The 21182-nt window shown below is 42.6% G+C and overlaps 1 protein-coding gene across 2 annotated transcripts; it reads left to right on the top strand.

Moving 5' to 3' along the window:
• Nucleotides 1-967: 967 nt before the first annotated feature.
• LOC117657098 (pro-opiomelanocortin A) lies at nt 968-10591 on the top strand. 2 transcript variants are annotated; one of them, XM_060693113.2, is made up of 3 exons: nt 968-1435; nt 6120-6273; nt 9505-10591. In XM_060693113.2, exons 2-3 carry the CDS (start codon nt 6142-6144, stop codon nt 10174-10176), a joined length of 804 nt encoding a protein of 267 aa, XP_060549096.2. In that variant the 5' UTR covers nt 968-1435; nt 6120-6141; the 3' UTR covers nt 10177-10591. The 2 variants fall into 2 exon arrangements, with proteins under 2 accessions (XP_060549096.2, XP_060549095.2); XM_060693112.2 differs by having other exon boundaries at nt 1025-1435; nt 6117-6273.
• The last annotated feature ends 10591 nt before the right edge of the window (nt 10592-21182 follow it).

Here is a 21182-nt window from a genome sequence, read left to right as displayed (position 1 = left end):
TACTTTGCCTATTTTATGGTCCCACCAGTCTTTGCTTGCAGGCAAATGGCATTTCTTACAGATCTTCCAATGCTCCATTGTTGCTACTTGCTTGTGGTCAATCTGTGTGACCTGTGTGACTTGTCTGTTGCCTTGCCATGTTTCTTTTCTGTTTTTCATTAGGGCTTTCTTGTAGGCCAGTTTGTTGGTATTATTATTGTTATTATTGTTGTCGTCATCATCATCATCATCATCCCAATATTTATTTTTTGTCAGCTCAAGGCATTAGATGTTTTCTTTTTCATGGTTTCTTTTTTATTAAAGTACTCTAAATAATTTACATTATTCTAACATGGATATGCTAAAATATTTCACAAATATTTGTAAATATGGTGGGTTGTCCCTTGTCATTTCTCAAAATTCAGTTTAAGCAAGATTTCTTGGATTTGTTTTGTCCTGAGTGACCATTTAGCTCATGTGCAAAATCCAAGAGATATTACACTTATCAAAAATCTTTCATATTCTTTCATATTTCTTAAAATTCTTTAGGTGTCTTTCTAAACAAAGGCCCCTCTAATTTGGTTCAAATATAGCTTTTGGTGAAATGTGCTTCTAGATTACTGTCAAAATCTAAAATAAAAGTTGGAAACCCTTAGATGAACAGGAAGGGAATTCCATAAAGCTTTTTAGAGCTGATTGCAGTTATAATTTGGGGGATGGAGGCATCATTTAAAAACTAGGGAATTTTAGAGGGGATTGCTTAAAATGACTATAGCTTGGGAGACATGGCATCCTACTGTCATGTCATCTGAAATCTATCTGACCACAGTGGTACACAAACGTTACCATATGGACCACCAGTTGAGGCTCTTTTGTCTTGCCAAACTGAACAAAGGAACTTTACAAAATGCAATTTGGAAAAGGAGAAAAAAAGGAGAGAGAATATTGAACAGATGTGTATAATATGCATGCAATAGTGTGTTAAACTTCCATGACCCAATATGCCATTATTACTAAAGGGTGTCTGGTTTCTAATTAAAAAAATAATAATCACCTGTCTACTCCTGATCCGCAGAACCAATTTAAGAGGCTAAAAATGGGGGAAGTTTTCCAGTGCCTCATTCTAGTAGTCCTCTTCACATTGGGGTGCTAATCCTCCCTTCACCTCCAGCTGCCTTTCATGAGCCTTTCCCCACGTATCTTACGTCATCTTGGTGGATGCCTGCTAATCTCTCCCATTCTTGTACACCTGGAGCTTTCCTGGACACCTCCCCTTTTATTGTTGCTTCAAAAGGTCTCTCCGGAAGGTTGCTCTAGCAGTAAAGACCAGCTTGTGTGGTATAAAAAGGGGCTGGGGTTGCAGCTGAAACCTTGCAGATGTTAAGAGGAAGAAAGGGAGAGAGACTGAGAGAGGAAGAGAGGGAGAGAAGAGGGAGAACTCTTGTTGCAGCAACAGGTAAGTAATGCTCTTGTCTTGGCTGCACTTTAATTCTTTAGATACTGGTCCCGTAAGTTTCTATCTGAACGGATGGCAAGGATTGCTTCATTCATTTTCTTTCAAGTGTAGGCAAAGAAGTATTGTCTTTAAAGTTTTGCGGTGCAGATCCCAGCTGACAAATATCAAGAAGGGAAAAATTCAGACCAGGGCACGGCAGGAGGTAGCTTTGGAGGCAAGGAAGCAACTTGCCATCTATGGCATGTCCTGTTTCTAAGTTTCTATTATATTGCAGATAGCCTTTACAACGGAACTGATCCACCTTTATTTGCTTCTTTCCCAGCCAAGAGCTTATTTCACATGCATAGTTTTGCTTGCTCTTTTTTTGTAGACAACTTCTGCTCTCTGCTTAATTGTCCAGGAGTTCTGCCTGCGTAGACAGTTGTGAATGCAATATCCCAAGTGGGTTGAATAATTAGAATTAAACGGGGCAGAAACTAAAACCTTCTGAGAAAGATGACTTTGTAGTTATGTAACTCTTCAAGAATAAAATCTATTTGCGTTTTTTTTAATTGCATTTTTTAAAACTCTTTTTTAAGAGTTTTTCTTTACTTATCCTTTCTTCTAGCTTCAAATCCATATTTAAGAATGTATAAGCTCTGGGAATGATAGTTCTTCTAAAATACAATTAGTTTTTGATAGACTACTAAAACTATTTTAGTTTATATATAGTTTTATATATATATATATATATATATATATATATATATATATATATATAGTTATAGTTATAGTTATAGTTATAGTTATAGTTATAGTTATAGTTATAGTTATAGTATATATATATATATATATATATATATATATATAGTTATAGTTATAGTTATAGTTATAGTTATAGTTATAGTTATAGTTTTATATATACATCTACATCTACATCTACATCTATATATCTATATCTATATCTATCTCTCTCTATATATATGCTTGCTTTTTGCAACTAGGAGAAATAACAGTTTAATTTTGCTAAGAGGGAATATTTATCCCTTAAAACATATGTGGAGGAAAATATGAGAATGTAAGGTATCTTAAAGGGCATTTAATTCACTGAAGAAAGAGAATGCACATTCTTGACATTGAGGATGAGTAATTCTTCCATGGAACTGCTATGCAAATCAAAAGCAGTTCCATTATTTTGGAGATTTAAAAAATCCAGTTTTGTTATTACATGGGGGAGATGTGTAAAATCCTTGCATGTAAAAGCCTGAATGTGGGAACATTATGGTAATAGTATGGGAAGAAGAGGGAAATTCAACCTAGCAAGATTCTCTTGAAATTTGGTGATGCCTAATTATTCTTCTAAATACCATGGACCCAATTTCCTGCAGAATTTTTCTGGACAAGTCTCATTGAAATCAATGATAGCTGCCTAAGGAGGCTATTGAAGTCCAACATAAAACCTATTCACTAAAGATCTCATTGCGGAATCATATCCTTGGATCCAATGAGCCGCTTTCTCTTCACAGAGGTCTTGGTCCTCTGTTTGTGGCCTTTTCTCTTGCTCTATTGCAGTTTCACTGTGGAAGAGGAATGTACTGAGTCTGACTGTGTGGAATACTTGGCAAACTCTCTACTTAAAAAAATATTTTACTAAATTTATATGCCATCCATCTCACTGTTGAAGCAACTATAACCTTCTATGCACATTTCAGTTTCTTTTTCTCCCTTCTTGTTTTCTGCTTTTTGTGTTCTTATTCATTTTTTAATTAAACAGTTTCAAGCCGGTATCTCCTTCAATTGCCAAGATCCTTACGTCTCATGAACGAAGGCAAATATACATGTCCCAGGATAATGTTGCAGGATCCAATCTGAGTCTGTCTTAAAGGTAAAGGTAAAGGTTCCCCTCGCACACATGTGCTAGTCGTTCCTGACTAGAGGGCGGTGCTCATCTCCGTTTCAAAGCCGAAGAGCCAGTGCTGTCCGAAGATGTCTCTGTGGTCATGTGGCCGGCATGATTGGCAGAACCTGGGACAAGTAATGGGAGCTCATCCCATTACACGGCACTAGGGATTCGAACCGCTGAACTGCCGACCTTTCGATTGACAAGCTCAGCATCTTAGCTACTGAGCCACTGCGTCCCTGGTTAATCAATCTGAGTCGGTTTTAGGCAGCTCTTAATCTTCCAAGTTTTCGGGCTCATGCTGGAGCCCATCTTCAGGGAATTTCTCTCTCACCAGATTGTATTCTGGTGAGAACACTTTTGGGTGAGAGAGAAGGTACTTGAGGAGCTCGAGCAAAAGTTCAAAAAACTTAGAAGACTAAATCTCTGGTCCCAGTGACCAACCCAGATTGGATCCTGCATGCTTAAGTTTCTCCCACAGCTTCTTCACAAATTTCAGAGTTACGTGCATGCACTAAGAACAGCTCATGAAAAGACACTTCCTTCCAGAATACAATGAAGTTCTTCAGATTTCATATTTGAACTGGCATGCTGTTATTGTAATATGAATCTTCTAGATGAACTAGCAAACTAACTTGGTAGTAGAAGGATAGACATCCTGGAGAGCAGCCTAGTCATTTTTTGTTTGGAGCCACATGGGTCTGTAAAAGTTTCAGCAGACCTTGAAATAATAGAGGGGGAAAGTTGAAATGTAAATGTTGAAATGAGAGAGGGGAAAAAAAATCAAAGCCACTTTTCCCCTGCAACATATGTGTTTATTTATAGGAACATTCTTGAAAATACCTGCTAAGAATAATGACACAGTCTTGCCCAACATCTGGAGGAGATTTGTAATAATTTTAATTTTAAGCCTAGAAAATAGGCTTATTTGTGCAGAGACTTGTCGAAAATGACAGGGTGGTGGTGGAATAGTACAAATAGTCTAGTGAAGGTCTTAGCTGACCACTCAAGAAGTTTAGCTTCACCCCTTTTTCTTTTGCAATAAATTTCATTCCTGTATTTCTGTGGGATTAGCAGCTGTAACTAGGCATGGTTTAGTGGGGGTTTGGGTACTGGACATAGTTATAGCATCATAAACTATAGGTAAAGGTAAAGGTTCCCCTCGTACATATATGCTAGTTGTTCCTGACTCTAGGGGGCGGTGCTCATCTCCATTTCAAAGCTGAAGAGCCAGTGCTTTCCGAAGACATCTCCGTGGTCACGTGGCTGGCATAATTAAATGCCAAAGGCGCACGGAACACTGTTACCTTCCCACCAAAGGCGGCACCTATATTTTTCTACTTGCATTTTTTATGTGCTTTCGAACTGCTAGGTTGGCAGAAGCTGGGATAAGTAACGGGAGCTCACCCCATTACGCGGCACTAGGGATTCAAACCGCTGAACTGTTGACCTTTCTGATCGACAAGCTCAGCATCTTAGCCACTGAGCCACCGTGTCCCTTCATAATCATAAACCATAATAATAGTTAATTTCATAAACCATAGTAATAGTTAATTTCAGCCATTGGGACTCGGGATTTTTGGATAAAATAACGTACTGAGTAGTCTTCTTTCTTTCTTTCATGAAGGTTGTATTTCTATTCATGGGAAAGCAGCAAATACCGAAAGAATATTCTAGGAAACCCATTAGCACCACCATCTCTGGCTAGTTTCACACATTATTACTCTAAGGAATGGTTTGTTTTAACAATGGCTTATTGAACAAATCACAATAGACTGTGTTCCCATACTTCCACTGTGGTTGCCAAACACGGCGGCTGGACTTGTACAACAGGATAAAGCAGAAGCAAATCAACTTTATTAGAGTTTACCATATATGTGTCAGCATAGCCTGTGTGGGAGAGATTAAGCAAATTAGTGGAAAAATATAATGTTAACGAGTTCAGTTTGTCTGTACTAAGAGAATAGGAAACATGCATATCTCTACAAGTGCCAACCTCTAATGCTGGAATTGTCTAGCATTTAAAGCAATGGTTCTTTGCCTTTTAGGACAAATACAGTTAGCACATCAGGAATTCTGATAGCATGTGATAGACATTGTCACAATAATGGTGTCAGGGTGGATATGGATATAAAATATGATAATATTTTACCATATTTAAACAAAGGACAGGGATGCTGACTCTGAACCATTTATTTTATTTTTCCAAGAATGTCCCCAGGGTCTCCGTGAGTCTGAAGACATTAATGGAAATGTATTATGCTTGAGACTGGATGTTAGTGTTGCAGCCTGCAAGCTCTTATTCTTACCTAAAATAAGTAGGCAGGTACCAAAGAATGTGCCAGCAGGACTTTGCTACTTTAGACAGGAGCTAATCCTTATTTGATGGCAATTATCCATCAGTAATGCAGGTAGAAGAAATGAAGTAAACCAGGACTAGATAGTAAGTCTAGGATAAATCTGGACCAAACCTTTGATAGCTCATGCACCCCATCATTTCATGCTACTTATACCCCATATTTTTTCCCCTTCCATTCAGTTATGTCTGATTCTTATAGACTGTCTGGACAATCCCCTGCAGTTTCCTTGGCAAGGTTTTTCAGAAGTGATTTGGCATTGCTTCCTTCCTAGGGCTGAAAGAAAGCGACTGGCCCAAAGTCACCCGACTGGATTTGTGTCTAAGGCGGGGCAAAGATTCACAGTCTCACAGTCTCACGCGTGATGCTTTAACAGCTACATCAGACTAGCTCTCTGTAATGTATATTATTTTGCTTCCTTTGGTGGCCAATATTTTTGTCTCAGCAGAAACAGTCTTCTTTCTCTGAAGATGCTGAACTCCCAGTGGAGTAGTCTTTGGGCCATCATGGGAGTTATGCTCATCCATTCAGTGGCAGGAGTGCCTAGCCTCTGTTGGGACAACAGCTGGTGTTGGGAGATGGACACGGAAGTGAAGATGATGGTAAGTGGACTGTTCACCTAGGACCCTCTTCTTCTTAGATGGCTGTATTTGGGAGAGATGGCACAGAACGTAGACCATCCAATGAAAAAGTTGTGAATTTAATTCAGGTAAAGCCAAGAAAATGCCTTGTAACATTGGTATGGAATTTGTTATCCAACCTTATGGGTGATAATTACTTACTTATAAGGGGATTAAATAGAGATTATTGTCCTTGATGCCCTCCGAGCTTGATTATTGTCTTAAAGGCATTTCATTACCCAAACTAGGTAACTTCACCAGTAGTTTGGATAATGAAATGTCTGGAAGAAAACAACCAAGCTCAGGGAGAATTGTGTATGCTAATTTTTTTAAAAAGCCAGATGGCAACTGATCGTGGGCACAATACATAATTAAAATCAAATAATATCTTTTAAAATCATGCTTTATTATCTATATACTGGTCTAGACTTTCACGGCCAGTATCTGTAGTGCAATGTTGAGCTTCAGAGTTTAGTGACCGTGGTTTAGCAACAGATCTCCTGACATTTTGCCAGCAACAGTGGCTGCCATCTGGAGAGTATCTCCTTTTGTCCCCATTCTTAGTACAACTTCTTAGCGTTTCCTTTTGTCTTCACTTCTGCCGTCTCTAAAAATGTTGTGAAATTGGGAAGTATGATGATGCAATGTGTTTGTTTGAAAAGATCCTTAGCAGCGCAAGGAAGCTTTTTGCAGCCAGAGATCATATTCAATATCTGTCTGTCTGTGTCTGTCTGTCTGCCTGCCTGTCTATCTAGCATCATCTTCCTCCTCCTCCTCCTCCTCCTCCTCCTCCTCCTCCTCCTCCTCCTCCTCCTCCTCCTCCTCCTCCTCCTCCTCCTCCTCCTATTTATATGTCATCTCTCTCTCTCTCTCTCCATGAAATCTGAGAGTGATGTGATACTTCATTACAGGAGAGGGAATGAACTTTCCATCTCTTGCTTTCATTTCATTTCTTTTGTCACTTGAGGCAAAATGGTAAACTGTGCTGAAGTTTAATCCATTTGTTTTTAACCCCACTCTTCAGAAATCAACGAATCCCCTTTGTGGAGGGGAATGTAGTCCATGGGTTTAGGTGGTATAATCCAGCTATAGAAGGGGAACCCACTGATGTAAGGGACTATGGAAGGAGAGTGTAGCAGAAGCAAGCTAGGCTGAGTTACCCACTGAATGGCTGATAATGGGAATTTAATTTCCCTACTGTATTATCTTTGATCTTCTTTTCGAGACCACCGGTCTTTCCATTTCTTAAGCTTTTACAATGCATTTCAAAATTAAAGTCGAAAAACCCTGAAATAATTACCTTTTTCAGATCTATGTCAGTATGCACAGCAGATCCATATCTTTGCATGTCCAGAGCTCACGGAGATGTCAATCAATAAATGGCAATAATTGACACCTTTTTGGTTGCTGATAACTGAACCCTGCCTCCTGAACTCGAACAAATCAGTTGAAATCCCTCGTCTCCAACTAAAAGAAAAATATTGCTCTTCTACCACATCGTTGTGCATATTTGGTGGTTTGCAACAACAACAAAAAATCCGAGAGGCTGATGGAAATGCTGGGAAGGGAAGGGCACCCTTATGATCAGCATGGTGGCAAGCCTGCATGTATTTGAAAACCTCAAGGGACATCCCAAATGGTGGCAAAATCTTTCCAAATGGCAGCCCCTGGGCAGCATGTAACAAACTGGTGGTGGCAGGCAGTGCTAAACCCGTACACACATTAAACACCAGAACATTGGAAACTGATTGCTGAAACTGCATCTGACTTGGTTTCACATGGAAATGAAACAGTTAAACTGAGTATGGGAAGAGGAGGTATGCGGTGAGGATACCCTCCCAATGGAAAACAGAACCCTGACCTGAATTACGGAAAGACTGAACTTCTTGATGTAGTAGCAAAGCAAGTAATTTTGCAGATTTGAAAGATCAAAATAACTATTCCTTGCTGGGGAAAATAGTGGGGGCATGAGGCATTTATAATGAAATAGAGGTGGGAGGGCTTCATAATGTGGAAATTGCTGGTAAGTCTGAAAGGGATGCCTGGAGGCTCAGGATGTTTACAGAGGAGAAAAGGATCTCATTTTGACTGTTCTTTAAGAAACAAAGGTAGGATGTAAATCCAGTGGATATATGAAGCATTGACAGGAGTAATTTTGTCTTGCTATCTAACTTCATTTATTTCAAACCATTTATCTCACCTAGTCTAGGATCCAATTTCCAACAACGGCTGGAAATTCGTAAGTGGGAAATAGAAACCCAAAAAAGATTCCTTATTTTTTTTGCCACCTATCATCACTGAGAAAAGCAGTTTTTGCTGGTTCCTGACCAAGTGAAACATATAGGAAATTCTTTCAGTGGGAGGATGCAAAAGCAGATGGGCCAAGAGTGGTTTGACTGGCTAGGTGAGATTCAGTCAACTTTTTGGTGGTACCAATTATTCTTAGATCAAAGCCTTCTCTCAAGTTGCTTCCTGCTTTAAAGGAATACAAAATTCATGTGCTAATATGATTCTAAATACAACTGAATTAAATTTAAATAGGTACAGTTGAGCTTTAGAAAAACTTGCCTGCAAATTAACAAATGCCTGGCAGATTTGCTGGTGAGCTGACTGTCATTGCTGAGGCACTAACCAAGAGGTGGGCTTCAGATCCTATAGCAACGGGTTTGCTGCCCCGTTGCTGGGTGGGCATGGCCATGGTGGGCATGGCCTAGTCGGCCACCTGCACCACAGCAGGGGGGGGCGTTTTTTGCCCTCCCCAGGCTCTAGAGGCTTTTGTCGAGCCTCCGGGAGGGTGAAAACTGGTCCCCCAGAGTCTGGAGGCCCTCTGGAGGCCGTCTGGAGGTGAGAAACAGGCCTGTTTCCGGACTTCCGAAACCGCCAGTAAGCCCATTTTTTACCCTCCCAGACCCTCCATGCGGCCCCTGCACTTACCTGGAATGATGAATGGGCTGTGTGGAGACTCCTGGTAGGGGCGGGGTGGGGTGGGATGAGCGGGGTGGGTGTGGCCAGCTAGGGGTGGCATTTGGGGGTTCACTGAACATTGGCGGTCCTTGGCTAGAGGATCTCCCAACACAGCCGAATGCCCAGGAGCCCACCCCTGCAGTAACCCTGAGAAAAGGGGGAAGGGGAATGAGCTTTAGGCTGAATTGAAACTTTGTACAATAGTTTTGAAGTCAATATCTCCCTGTTTGTCTCCTATTTCCATTGCAGGAGTGCCTCAGGGCCTGCAGAATGGGCCTCTCAAATGAGTCTCCAGTATATCCAGGAAATGGTCACATGCAGCCTCTCTCTGAAAATATTCAGAAGTACATCCACTGGAACAAATTTGGGAAGAGTAACAGCAATGGCGGCAGCTTAGGCAACAAAAGAAAGAACCTTTCCAGTGACTCCAGTGCAGATCTCTTCTCGGCTTCTTCAGAAACCCAAGAGAGCTGGGAAGGAGACTCGGAAAGCCACCAAGAACCCCGTGAAAAGCAAGAAGGCAAGAGATCCTATGCGATGGAGCACTTCCGATGGGGGAAGCCAGTGGGCAGGAAGAGGCGACCCGTCAGAGTCAATCCAAATGGGGTGGCAGACGAATCAGAGGAGAGTTATCCTGAGGAGTTCAGAAGAGACCTTTCCTGGGAGATGGAATATCCCGAACTTGACTCCCCGGAGGAAAAACAGAGCAGCGAAGCCACTAAGGTGGACAAAGGAAAGCAGCTGAGAAAAATAAAAAATGATAATACTGCCTACAAGATGCACCACTTTCGGTGGAACGCCCCAGCCCTGCCCAAGAAGAAGCGCTACGGCGGCTTCATGACCTCAGAGCACAGTCACACTCCTCTAGTGACTCTTTTTAAGAATGCCATCGTCAAAACTGCTTATAAGAAAGGCCAGTAAGGGTGAGGGAGATGAGGGCCATCCACATCCTGGCATTTTAGCAATGGGGAAAAGGGCCTGGGCACCTCACCTATGAATTTCTCTGACATATTTCATGATAATATTATTAGCGAATGTCATTTATTTTCATTGTTCTTACTTATTAATGCTAAATTAGAAACTCACTGCTTAGGAGACACTTTCACGCTTGCCTTCTGGTTTTGAATATACCAATAATTGGCAGGAAGCGGGGTGGCAGATCTTTAAGGTGACATCTGCCATTTTGTGCAAGTAAGCAGGAAGAAGAGCTAAAGGAGTAGTTATCTTTCAGAGGGACAGATTATTTTTATATTTTAAACCAGCTGTACAATACTGTAAATGAAAGGATTAAAGTTATAAAATACTACTACTAATACATTTTTTTTTTGCAAACTAACCGAGTCTCTGAGGTTGTCTTTTTGGTCACTTGGAGTGCAATCTTCATCATTTCAAAGTCTTCAGCCTGCCAAATGGTGTCAACATTAAAAAAAGAATGATAAATTAAGGGAAGATTTATTTTTGGAGGGGGAAAAAACTATATTTGGACTTGTCTTTATAAGCCAAGAGTTAGTTGAGAAGTGAGTAGACCAAAAAGCAGACAAAGCCAAATCACTTTTACTGCGTTCCCTGAAAATACGACTTATTCAAAAAGTAAGGCCTAGCTCGATTTTTTTGGGGTAAGCCTAATATACTCCCTACCCCAAAAGTAAGCCCTAGTGAAGGGTGAGTTTGGCCAGAACACAAAGCAGTCCTTCCCTTCCCTGATCAGCTAATGGCAGCTGGACCCCTTAATCACGACCTGTGGATCAGTTGAGCTGATCAAGAGCTGCCTCTCGTTCTAGCTCTCTGGGTGCCTGGAAGTGTTTCTTGCACACCCTTGCCAGTCCCAGCCCTGCTGCGGCACCAGGCAACTTCGTAGCCGAGGGCCCCTTGGACTTCTGCTGCTTCTGCTTTTGGCTGCATACAAGGAAAGCAGCAGAAGCAATAGAAGTATTTCTTTCTCTCCCCCAAACTCCGCCAGAAATGAGTTTCTGTGAGATTTGTTGTGCTGCCTCTCCTCTTGGAGTAGGACTCTGCAAGCCTTGTGCCATTGCACACACAAATGGCAGCACCGCTGCGAGCGTCATCATACCGGCACCGCCACAAGTGTCATCATACCAGCACAACTGGCATCCTGCCCATTGCGGCTGTGCCAGTATAATGAAGCTCATGGTGGTGCTGCTGTTTGTGCGTGCAATGGCAGAAGCCTTGCAGAGTCCTGCTTCAAGAGGTGGCAGCAGCGGGCCATGTCAGGACAGTGCTGGCCAGCTGCTCATCAGTAGGCCACTCTCCTAGTTGGGTCTGGATGCTAGCGGCACCAGCAGTTAATGAGGTGCACAGCCAGCGCAAAGAACAGGGAGGTGACGATGGCAATGGGATATTCTATCGCAGTGGCGTGGCCGGGCTGACAGCATAGTGCAGAATCCTGGGAAGCATGGCTGGAAGTGTGTACACAGACACAATGGCGAACAGCTGACAAGCGGCTGTGCTGTGCTGCCACAGGAAATCCCGCCATTGCCTCCCTGTTCTTCACGCCAGCCGCGCACCTCATTACCTGCCAGTGCCACTCACAGACAAACCCAGCCAGGAGAGCGGCCTGCTGACGAGCGGCTGGCTGGTGCTGTCCTGACGTGTCCCGCTGCCACAGCCTCGCTTCTCATTCGACTTGCCAGCTCCGATGGTTGCAGCTTCGTGCCCCACCCATCCCCAGGTATGGTGATGGGGACTCGACAAGGGGCCCTTGGCTGCGAGGTTGCCTGATGCCACGGCAGGGCCACGGCTGGCAAGAGTGTGCAAGAAACACTTCCAGGTGCCCAGAGAGATAGAATGAGTGGCAGCTCCCAATCAGCTTAGCTGATCTGGGGGCTGGGGTTAAGGGCTCAGCAACCATGAGGTGACCCCACTTTCTGCCTTCAAAAAAATGAAGACCTCCCCAAAAATAAGGCCAAACGCTTATTTCGGGGGTCAAAAGAAAATAAGACCCGGTCTTATTTTTGGGGAAACATGGTAAATACATATTTCAAGGGAAATGGAAGCTATCTCTAAATATTTTCCTTTTCCCCCTACCACCTCCATTACATTGGTTACCAAATTTGGTGGGGAACTGTACTGTGAATACCTCACTTGGCTACAATTTGGTTGAAAATGAGCATGTGCTTGAGAACCAACCAAAAGATCTTCAACATAACGAGTTTTGACGCCTCCGTTTCATGAAAAACTATCAACAACAATTTCATCAAAACTGCCAAGGAGAGGCTGATACAGAAAATGGAGTCCAAAAAGGAGAACCAAGAGGCACATTTAGCTGCTATGTTGGAACGTCTTCAGGAGAAGGTGAGGGGTCAATACTAGTAAGGATGGAGATGGAAGGTGTGATTTGCACTGGATCAAGACATGTATGCTAGACCACAATGTGTGTGAAGAAAAACAGGATCACTCCTTTTTCAGGATTTTTATATTCAGTTCAAAGTGCTAATAGCCTCTGAAGGCCCATCAGATATATCTTGTGTAAATTCAATAATTATGTTTCTATGGTAGCCAACTAAATGTCTCTAGGGACATGATAGTCATGGCCCTATTTTTCTTTCATGGTTATTGATATTCAGAGATGTGCAGCTTCTCAAGAAGATTAATGGAAGCCATGTGAGTCCTTTTGCATGAGCAGCATGGTGGCCTAGAGATGGAGCTCTCACCTCACAATCAGGAGGCTGTGAATTTGATCCTAGCAGCAGATATTTCTCTCTCTGGGCACAAAGAGAAAATATCTGCTGTGAGCTCTGCATAGGTATCAGGAAGGGCATCCGGCCAGTAAACACTCAGCTCAATTCAATCACTGACTCCACCCCAATGCAAGGTGTTAAAAGGAAAAAAAAATGGGAGCCCTATGCATGAATTTGCCTATCCCACTAAATTGATGACTCTAGCCCAGTGATGTCAAACACAAGGCCTGGCTATGGCCTGCGATGTGGTTGGATCCAGCCAACAGGGCTGTCCTGGAAAATGTAAGAGGCTGGTTCATGTGGCTTCGGCCCGGTCTACCCAGTGGGAAGAGGAAACATGCCAGCAGTTTGGGGAGTGGCGTCAATTTGGCCATGCTCACCTAGTTGGCCACACCCAGTGAGTGGCGTCAAGTTGGTCACGCCCCCTCAGTTGGCTGTGCCTGCCTGAGCCCCTGAGGTCAACCACAGTCCTGATGCAGCCCTCAGTGAAATTGAGTTTGACACCCCTGCTCTAGCCACATCTTGTGATGTCTTTTTTTTTTTTTAATTTTAGGATAAGCATGCTGAGGAGGTCCAGAAGAACAAGGAATTAAAGGAAGAGGCCTCAAAGTAAAGAGTCCCTCAGGCAGATAACAATTTGGACTGACAGCTCCAAGGAAAGATGGCAGCAGGCGGCAGTACATGGTGGAGGCTGCCTTAATGCAAAGTGTTGACTGAGGAACTGGGATTGTCCTCTGCTTTCGTTGTTTGTGAATGTAAAGAATTGATGGGAGAAGCCATCTCGTGTGTTTCAGGGAGGGAGGGGGACATCAGGGGAAAAGGAAGTTGTGAAGAAGAAATGTGCTGTATCTGGGGAGGGAAGAGGGTGGGCATCGATGAGAAGACACCCCCCAAACAATGAGACAATTTGTTTTTTGTTCCCACATGGGTCCTTGATTCTGAAGATGGAATCCAAATCCTGGAGGGGTGGTAAGAATACTAATTTTGGAGGGAAGTATTCAAGAAGGGGTGGGGGTGGGCTGGGGCGATGAAGAAGAAGGAAAGGTAATCTAATTTGGTGATGAGCCCAGAGCAAGCAGAGGAAGTAAAATCACCTCTGGGGTGAGTGTTATCTTGTGTGTTTTGCCATTGTTAGTCCCCCGTGTGATAAAAACAGTCCTCATTTCTGTGTCCCTTTGTAACTTTCCATCGTGTCTCTTAACTCCAAGGTATTACAAGCCTGGTATTGCTTAACTAAAAGTGGTCGGGGGTGCTGATTTTGACTCAACAGGCCTCTGTTTCAAAAATAACTGTAACAATAAATGCCTTTTGCCAGAGATTCCCTATGGCCAGCTATGAATATAATTTCCCCTGCTTTTCCATTCAGACCTGTAGTGGAGAACCAGGTTCTTTGAAGGATTATAAATTTAGGACAATTGAAACATTATTTCCTTGGGATAGTAATAACAAAAGAACATTTGTACGGATAGCTTCTTAAGTAGAAGCTATGAAACTATGTGATAAAATAAGCAGAAGCATGATTTAAACATACACACACACACATACACACACCTGACTTCAGAACATAAACTTATAGATATTTATACTGCTAAGAATCTGAGGAGTTTATTCTTAAAATAAGACTTTGAGATCTCAAGAGTTCTTTCCTATATTCCCCTCACGTCTACACATTGGTTAGCCTTTTCTTCAGCTTTACAACATTCCCCTTTAAGAAGCTTGTTTGATAAACTGCTTTTAGAAAGAAAAGCCATCCCTTGAAGAACATGTTGCATTTGATAATGTAATATTTAACATCATTTTAAGGAATACACTAATAAGGCAGGATTAATAAGGCACTAAGTGTGAACAAATGATTTTAAAGCCATGCAGCTGATTTGGCTGTGGGAAAACAATGTTAACAGAGAGGAATATATGAGTGACAAAATGGTAGAACTAAATAGGGTGTTTAATTCCTTATTGCTTTTCAGTGAAGAGTTAAACACCCTATCTCTACTCCCCATTCTTAAGAAATTCTAGAGATATATTTATTAGATTCATGTGCTGCCACACTATTGTTTCTCAAACTGGGCGACTTTAAGATGTCTGGCCTTCAAGTCCTGGAATTCCCCAGTCAACCTTGTCTGCACATCTGAAGTCATCAAAGTTTAACCAATTCTTATGGAACAGATATCAGAATACACTAAGGAGAACATCCCTCATCCCAAATTTGCAAAACTAGAGAACAATTTTTAGAAAATGAAATTTAAGTGAATAAAATTCCAAAACCCATATAATGAACATTAAACTTGCTATAATGCAAGAGAAAACTGACACTGTTGTTGCAATGAAAAGCTACACATTAGTGACTTGGTAGATGCTCTATACTGAATTAAAAACTTTGGTATACCACCAGGGAACACTCAGCAATGACCAATGATTACTGAAAGGTAATCATGCATATTTTGCTGGAATTCCAAAGGCACAGAGGAATGCTTCTTTAAAGATAGGTCAGAGCATTTCACATAGCTGTCCCTAGCGCTAGAGCTCTCAGTGGGAATACCATCCCTAAGAGCTTTGAGAGCAGTGGTGGGTTACTACTGGTTCGTCCCGGATCGGGCGAATCGGTAGCGGTGGCACATGGGAGGCTCCGCCCACCTGCCTGGACGCTTCTGAGCATGTGCTCACGAGCGAACCGGGAGCAACGGGTTTTGAAACTCGCCCTTGTTTGAGAGTGTCCAGCTGCTATGGAATTCCCCACCACCCTTCCAGCCCCCTTGATCTGATCAAAGTTGGCTCCAGAAGTTGTAAATGCACCAACGCTGGAAGTTTTTAAGAAGAGATCGGACAACCATTTGTCTGAAATGGTATAGGGTTTCCTGCCTGATCAGAGGGTTAGACTAGAAGACCTCCACGATCCCTTCCATCTATTCTATTCTATTCTATTCTATTCTATTCTATTCTATTCTATTCTATTCTATTCTATTCTATTCTATTCTATTCTATTCTATTCTATTCTATTCTTCTAAGTCAGCTGTCAGTCTGCCATTCCTCTCCCCTGTGAAGCAATTTCCCTTGCTTGGCAACAGATGGCACTGTAAGCAAGCCAGAGCTGCATTTGCACTTTTTCTTAAGGGAGTTGAATGGTTTTTCTCCAGCTTTTCCCCCAGCTTTTTCCCCAGCCTATCAATGCTTACTTCAATCTAACAGCACTGGATGTTGTTGTGTTCGGCAATAATAATTTCCTAGAAATCTCAACATCCAGAAGACCATTGATAGTGTTCTTCTTGACTCTAGGCCACCACGACCGGTAAGATTCCACTGAGTTCGTCTCCTCAGGGTCCCGTCAGCTAAACAATGCTGGCTGGCGGGCCCGCGGGGGAGGGCCTTCTCTGTGGCTGCCCCAGCTCTCTGGAACTAGTTACCTCCTGAGGTCTGGACTATCCCCACCCTATTGGCCTTCCAAAAAGCAGTGAAGACTTGGCTTTTCCGGCAGGCCTGGGGCCGTTCATCTCGCAGTTGCGATCTGGCGAGATCCGGCCATGAATGGTGTGAATGGGTTTTAATTGTTTTTAATGGTTTAACTTTTAATGTTTTATATATGGTTTTTAAATGCATTGTAAGCCGCCTTGAGTCTTCGGAGAAAGGCGGCATACAAATTGAACAAATAAATAAATAAATAAACCTCCAATCATACAACCTCCAGTTACCTCCGCTAGCGACACTAGCCTTGCTAATAAGACAACAATAAAATAAAACAATAAACCCTTATCCTAGAAACTGCCACACCTTGCAGGTGTCTATAAGAAGCCACAATTGAATTGCATACATTGTTATATTATTGCATGGGTGTACTGTCATCAAGGGTTCTTAGGGATACTTATGATGAACATGGCTAACAACGATGGCCACATCTCAATAGGGGGAGACTGTAGTTGTAGCCATCTGATGCTGGGGCTTGTCATTAGTTGAGATGAAATCCCAGTTTCTTCAAGAGAAGAGGATGGAAATGTGAAGATCTTTTTGAGGGCGTAATGAGCCCCACCTTTCCAGGTATATGAAACTACTCCATCACATCTCGTGATGTTAGAGTTCTTCAGATAATACCAGCCATTCTGTCACTATCACTGAAAAAAGAGATTGGAGGTGTAGAAAGTCAGCACCTACCCACCCCTGGAAGAATGAAATATTTTGGAAAATATTAAAAAGGCAAAATATTATACTTCCTTAAAGGAGAAATGGAGAAACATGCTCTTAAAAGATAGAAAGTGGACTCAAGCATCAGATGGCTACAACTACAGTCTTCCCCTATTGAGATGTGGCCATCATTGTTAGCCATGTTCATTATTTTCTGCCAGAAACCAGTGTTTACTTGGGGGAAAAATGCCCAGGCACTTTGCAACCATGGCAGTTGCTTTATGACCATGGCATTCAGTATATGAGCATTGCAAAAAAGGGTGTAAAATTGTGTGCGGTCAGATGATTACCTGCTTAACAACTGGCATACCAATGGCTGTAATTCTGGGCTCAATTATAGTCATAAGTCAAGGATTACCGGTATTCCAGATCACCTCTATCAATGGAAAGTCCCAAATCCAGGAGTGAAATCCAGCAGGTTCTGACAGGTTCTGGAGAACTGGTAGCGGAAATTTTGAGTAATTCGAAGAACCAATAGCAGAAATTTTGAGTAGTTTGGAGAACCGGCACATGCCAACTCTGGCTGGCCCCAGAGTAGGGTGGGAATGGAGATTTTGCAATATCCTTCCCCCAGGAGTGGGGAGGGAATGGGGATTTTGCAGTATTCTTCCCCTGAAGTGGGGTGGGAATAGAGATTTTGCAGTATACTTCCACTGCCACCCCCACCAAGCCATGCCTACCAAGCCACACCACACCCACCAAGCCATGCCCACCGAACCAGTAGAAAAAAATTTGGATTTCTCCACTGCCCAAAATCCCATTTATTTTAGGGGTCTAGTGTGGTAGAATGAAGCTGGGTGAAGGATTATGCTCAGATTTATTACTGGCAATTCTGAGATCGGTGATGTTTTTATGCTTGGATAGAAGCAACTGCTTTTACGCAGATGAAGGATGCAAATTGCAGAGTTATGCATCCAGATAGACTCTCTAAACAAATTTTGAATTCTAATGTCTGGCAAAGATCTATCAGTCTTAATAACCAACAATATCGTTTCTTTCTAAAGCGACCAAACATTCATCATCATATTGAAATATTTGCCTTTTCCTCTCCTCTGTTTGGGGGGAGGTTTCTATTTTAGTACCCTCAAGTCACCTAGAAATGAAACAGTGTGTGCATTCCTTTCTAAACAAATCAAAGGAGAGCTATTTTTCATTTATAGTTTAATCAGCAAAAGATGATTGAATTGTTAAGAGATAATTGCAATTAGTGAGGTTAAGCACATATTTCTGGTTTTTGAAAAAAGTGTTTGAGGTTTTGACTATGGAAATATCATTCAATGTAACTGATTAATTGACCAATACCATTTACTTATTTAATTCATTAATATTTACAAATTTCCACGCCACTTAATTCCAAATGTCTGTGGGCAGAGATACATACTTATACAATGCACACATTAAAAACCACAGCAGGCTAAAGAACTTGAAAATCTTTAACAGTCATGAATAAAGATTTATTCTACTGAGGAGGCCACATGACGGAAGAAGACAGATTTCAGTGGGGTAGGAATCCCTGTGAATTTTGGGTATTCTAACTAATTTGCTTTGATTTCTGCAAGCCAAGCCTAATGAAACTCTACCCATGTTCCCAGCCATGATTAATATTACCCAAAATCTGGGTGACCACTACAAGGCAGCAAAGCAATAAAATTATTATTATCTCTTTTATTCATTAAACATAAAACTCAGTCAAGAGAGAAGCCATCTACCTCCTTCACTGGGAAGATCACTTCCATCCATATTTTCATGCTGCACATCACAAGCGGTGCTTTCTGATGTGTGCTGAATCTGATGCAGGCAGTGCTGTCTGGTTCACCTGTTGTGCCTTATTTCATTTTAGGTTCTTTTTCAGAATGGTCAATACCCCCCACTCTTCTTCAGTCATTAATTGACGCCCTTCATGGTCATATTGCCCTGAGCTATTGAGCAGTTCTCTTCAAAGAATCTGCAACTAGGAATCTCTTTTAGTTTTTTTGCATTTCACTGGTGGCTGAGCTTTTCTTTCTTTTCTTCTTTTTCTACAGATACACAGAAGAAACAGTGAGATAGAAGACTCTATTTTCTTTACCTGTGTGCAATTGATAAGAAACCTGTCACTTTCCCTTCCAACCCAAATGCCTAGAACAAGCTTGCCTTGAGGAATTCTACACTTCTTTTCCTTTTTGTACACATAATTTTATTAATTGTTTGAACACTAAAATCAACAAAAATTTTGAAAGAGAAAAGGGAAAAAGTAATAAATAATTGAAAAAAGAGAAAAGAAAAACAGCTTCTGAAAAGCAGCTTCTAACAGTAGTTATACATACACTTTTATTTTACCCTCTTGAATGTTACAGCATATTTTCCTTCTTTCCATTGTTTACCATTCTACCCTTTCTAATTGTCAAAGCCATATATCATGTTCCATATCCAGGAAGTTGAAGAGTTCCCGTATTTTGACGACGTGTTAGTTGCGGCAACTAGCACGCCTCAACTAATGGATAGATTTATTTTTTTTTTTATTTTTTTTTTTGATTTATATGCCGCCCTTCTCCGGAGACTCAGGGCAGCTTACAATGCGTTAAGCAATAGCCTTCATACTTTTGTATACAAAGTCAGCTTATTGCCCCCACAATCCGGGTCCTCATTTTACCTACCTTAGAAAGGATGGAAGGCTGAGTCAACCTTGAGCCTGGGGAGATTTGAACTTGCAGTAACTGCAGGCAGCTGGTGCACTGTAACAGTGCTTAATCAGCTACGCCACCAGGCTCCTTATTGCGACAGGTTCTCTGGAAATTCATCGACGCCGGTCTCAAAGTCAACAAATCCAAATGTAAGGTGGCGGTGCGGCAGGTGGAATTCTTGGGATTCCTAGTAGATAGTTCTGGGATTCACCCAACGGCGGCTAAGACAGCAGCTATTACGGATGCTCCAACCCCTAGTTGCAAAGCTGAGTTACAATCCTTCCTCGGCCTGTTAAATTTTTACGCTGTATTTATTCCGCATAAAGCGACAATCGCAGAACCACTCCACCGCCTGTTAGACTGAAAGGCAAGTTGGAAATGGGGTGCTAAGGAAGCAGCTGCGTTCCGCGCTGTGAAGCGCCTCCTGGTATCTAACGCAGTACTCACACAGTTCTCTGCCCACCTCCCATTAACGCTAGCTTGCGACGCATCCCAGTATGGGGTGGGGGCGGTGTTAAGCCACAAATTGCCTTCAGGCCGGGAACTGCCCATTGCATATTTCTCTAAAACACTGGCCCCAGCTGAGCAGAATTATTCTCAGCTGGATAAGGAGGCCCTCGCGTTGGTGGCTGGGGTTAAACGTTTTCACCACTACCTGTACGGCCGGTCTTTTGTATTGTACACTGACCATAAGCCCCTATTGGGCATTCTTGCGGGTGACCGGCAAGCACCTCTGATTTTATCCCCTTGCATGACTTGCTACTCTGTATTCTTGGCATCCTACTCATACTCGTTGGTTCACCGCCCGGGAAAGGACATTGCCCACGCAGATGCCTTGAGCCGTTGCCCCGTCCCTGACCTTCTTTCTGATCCTGTTCCTGTTTCCACTGTGTTTCTAATTGAGGATTCACCACTGTTGGTCACCGCGGCAGAAGTTGCCCGTCTCTCCGCGAAAGACTACATATTGTCCCAGGTGCTCGAGTGGATGGACAGGGGGTGGCTGCAAGGACCATTCGCACCGGAATTCCAGCCCTACGCTACGAGGAGACTCGAACTGTCCACCCAGGCTGGCTGTTTCCTATGGGGACACCGGGTGGTGATTCCCCCCGCCCCTCAGAAACTCATTGCTACGCCAATTGCATAGGGGACACCCGGGGGTGGTGCGTATGAAAGCGTTGGGCCGGTGCTCTATGTGGTGGCCGCTCCTAGATCGGGATATCACAATGTGGGTCAATAACTGCCCACAGTGTCAGGAGCAAATGCCTATGCCAGCTAAAGAATATCCTGGGGAATGGGAGCAGCCAGGTGGGCCGTGGTCTCGCTTGCACATTGATCTTGCTGGCTCATTACAGGGCCAATCATTCTTGGTGGTGGCAGACGCATTCTCCAAGTG

This window comes from Pantherophis guttatus, chromosome 1 (assembly GCF_059756535.1).
Source record: "Pantherophis guttatus breed Tessera chromosome 1, ASM5975653v1, whole genome shotgun sequence".
NCBI classification, from domain to species: Eukaryota; Metazoa; Chordata; class Lepidosauria; order Squamata; family Colubridae; genus Pantherophis; species Pantherophis guttatus.
The sequence above is the reverse complement of the archived record's forward strand: the minus strand, read 5'-3'. Positions and strand labels throughout refer to the sequence as shown.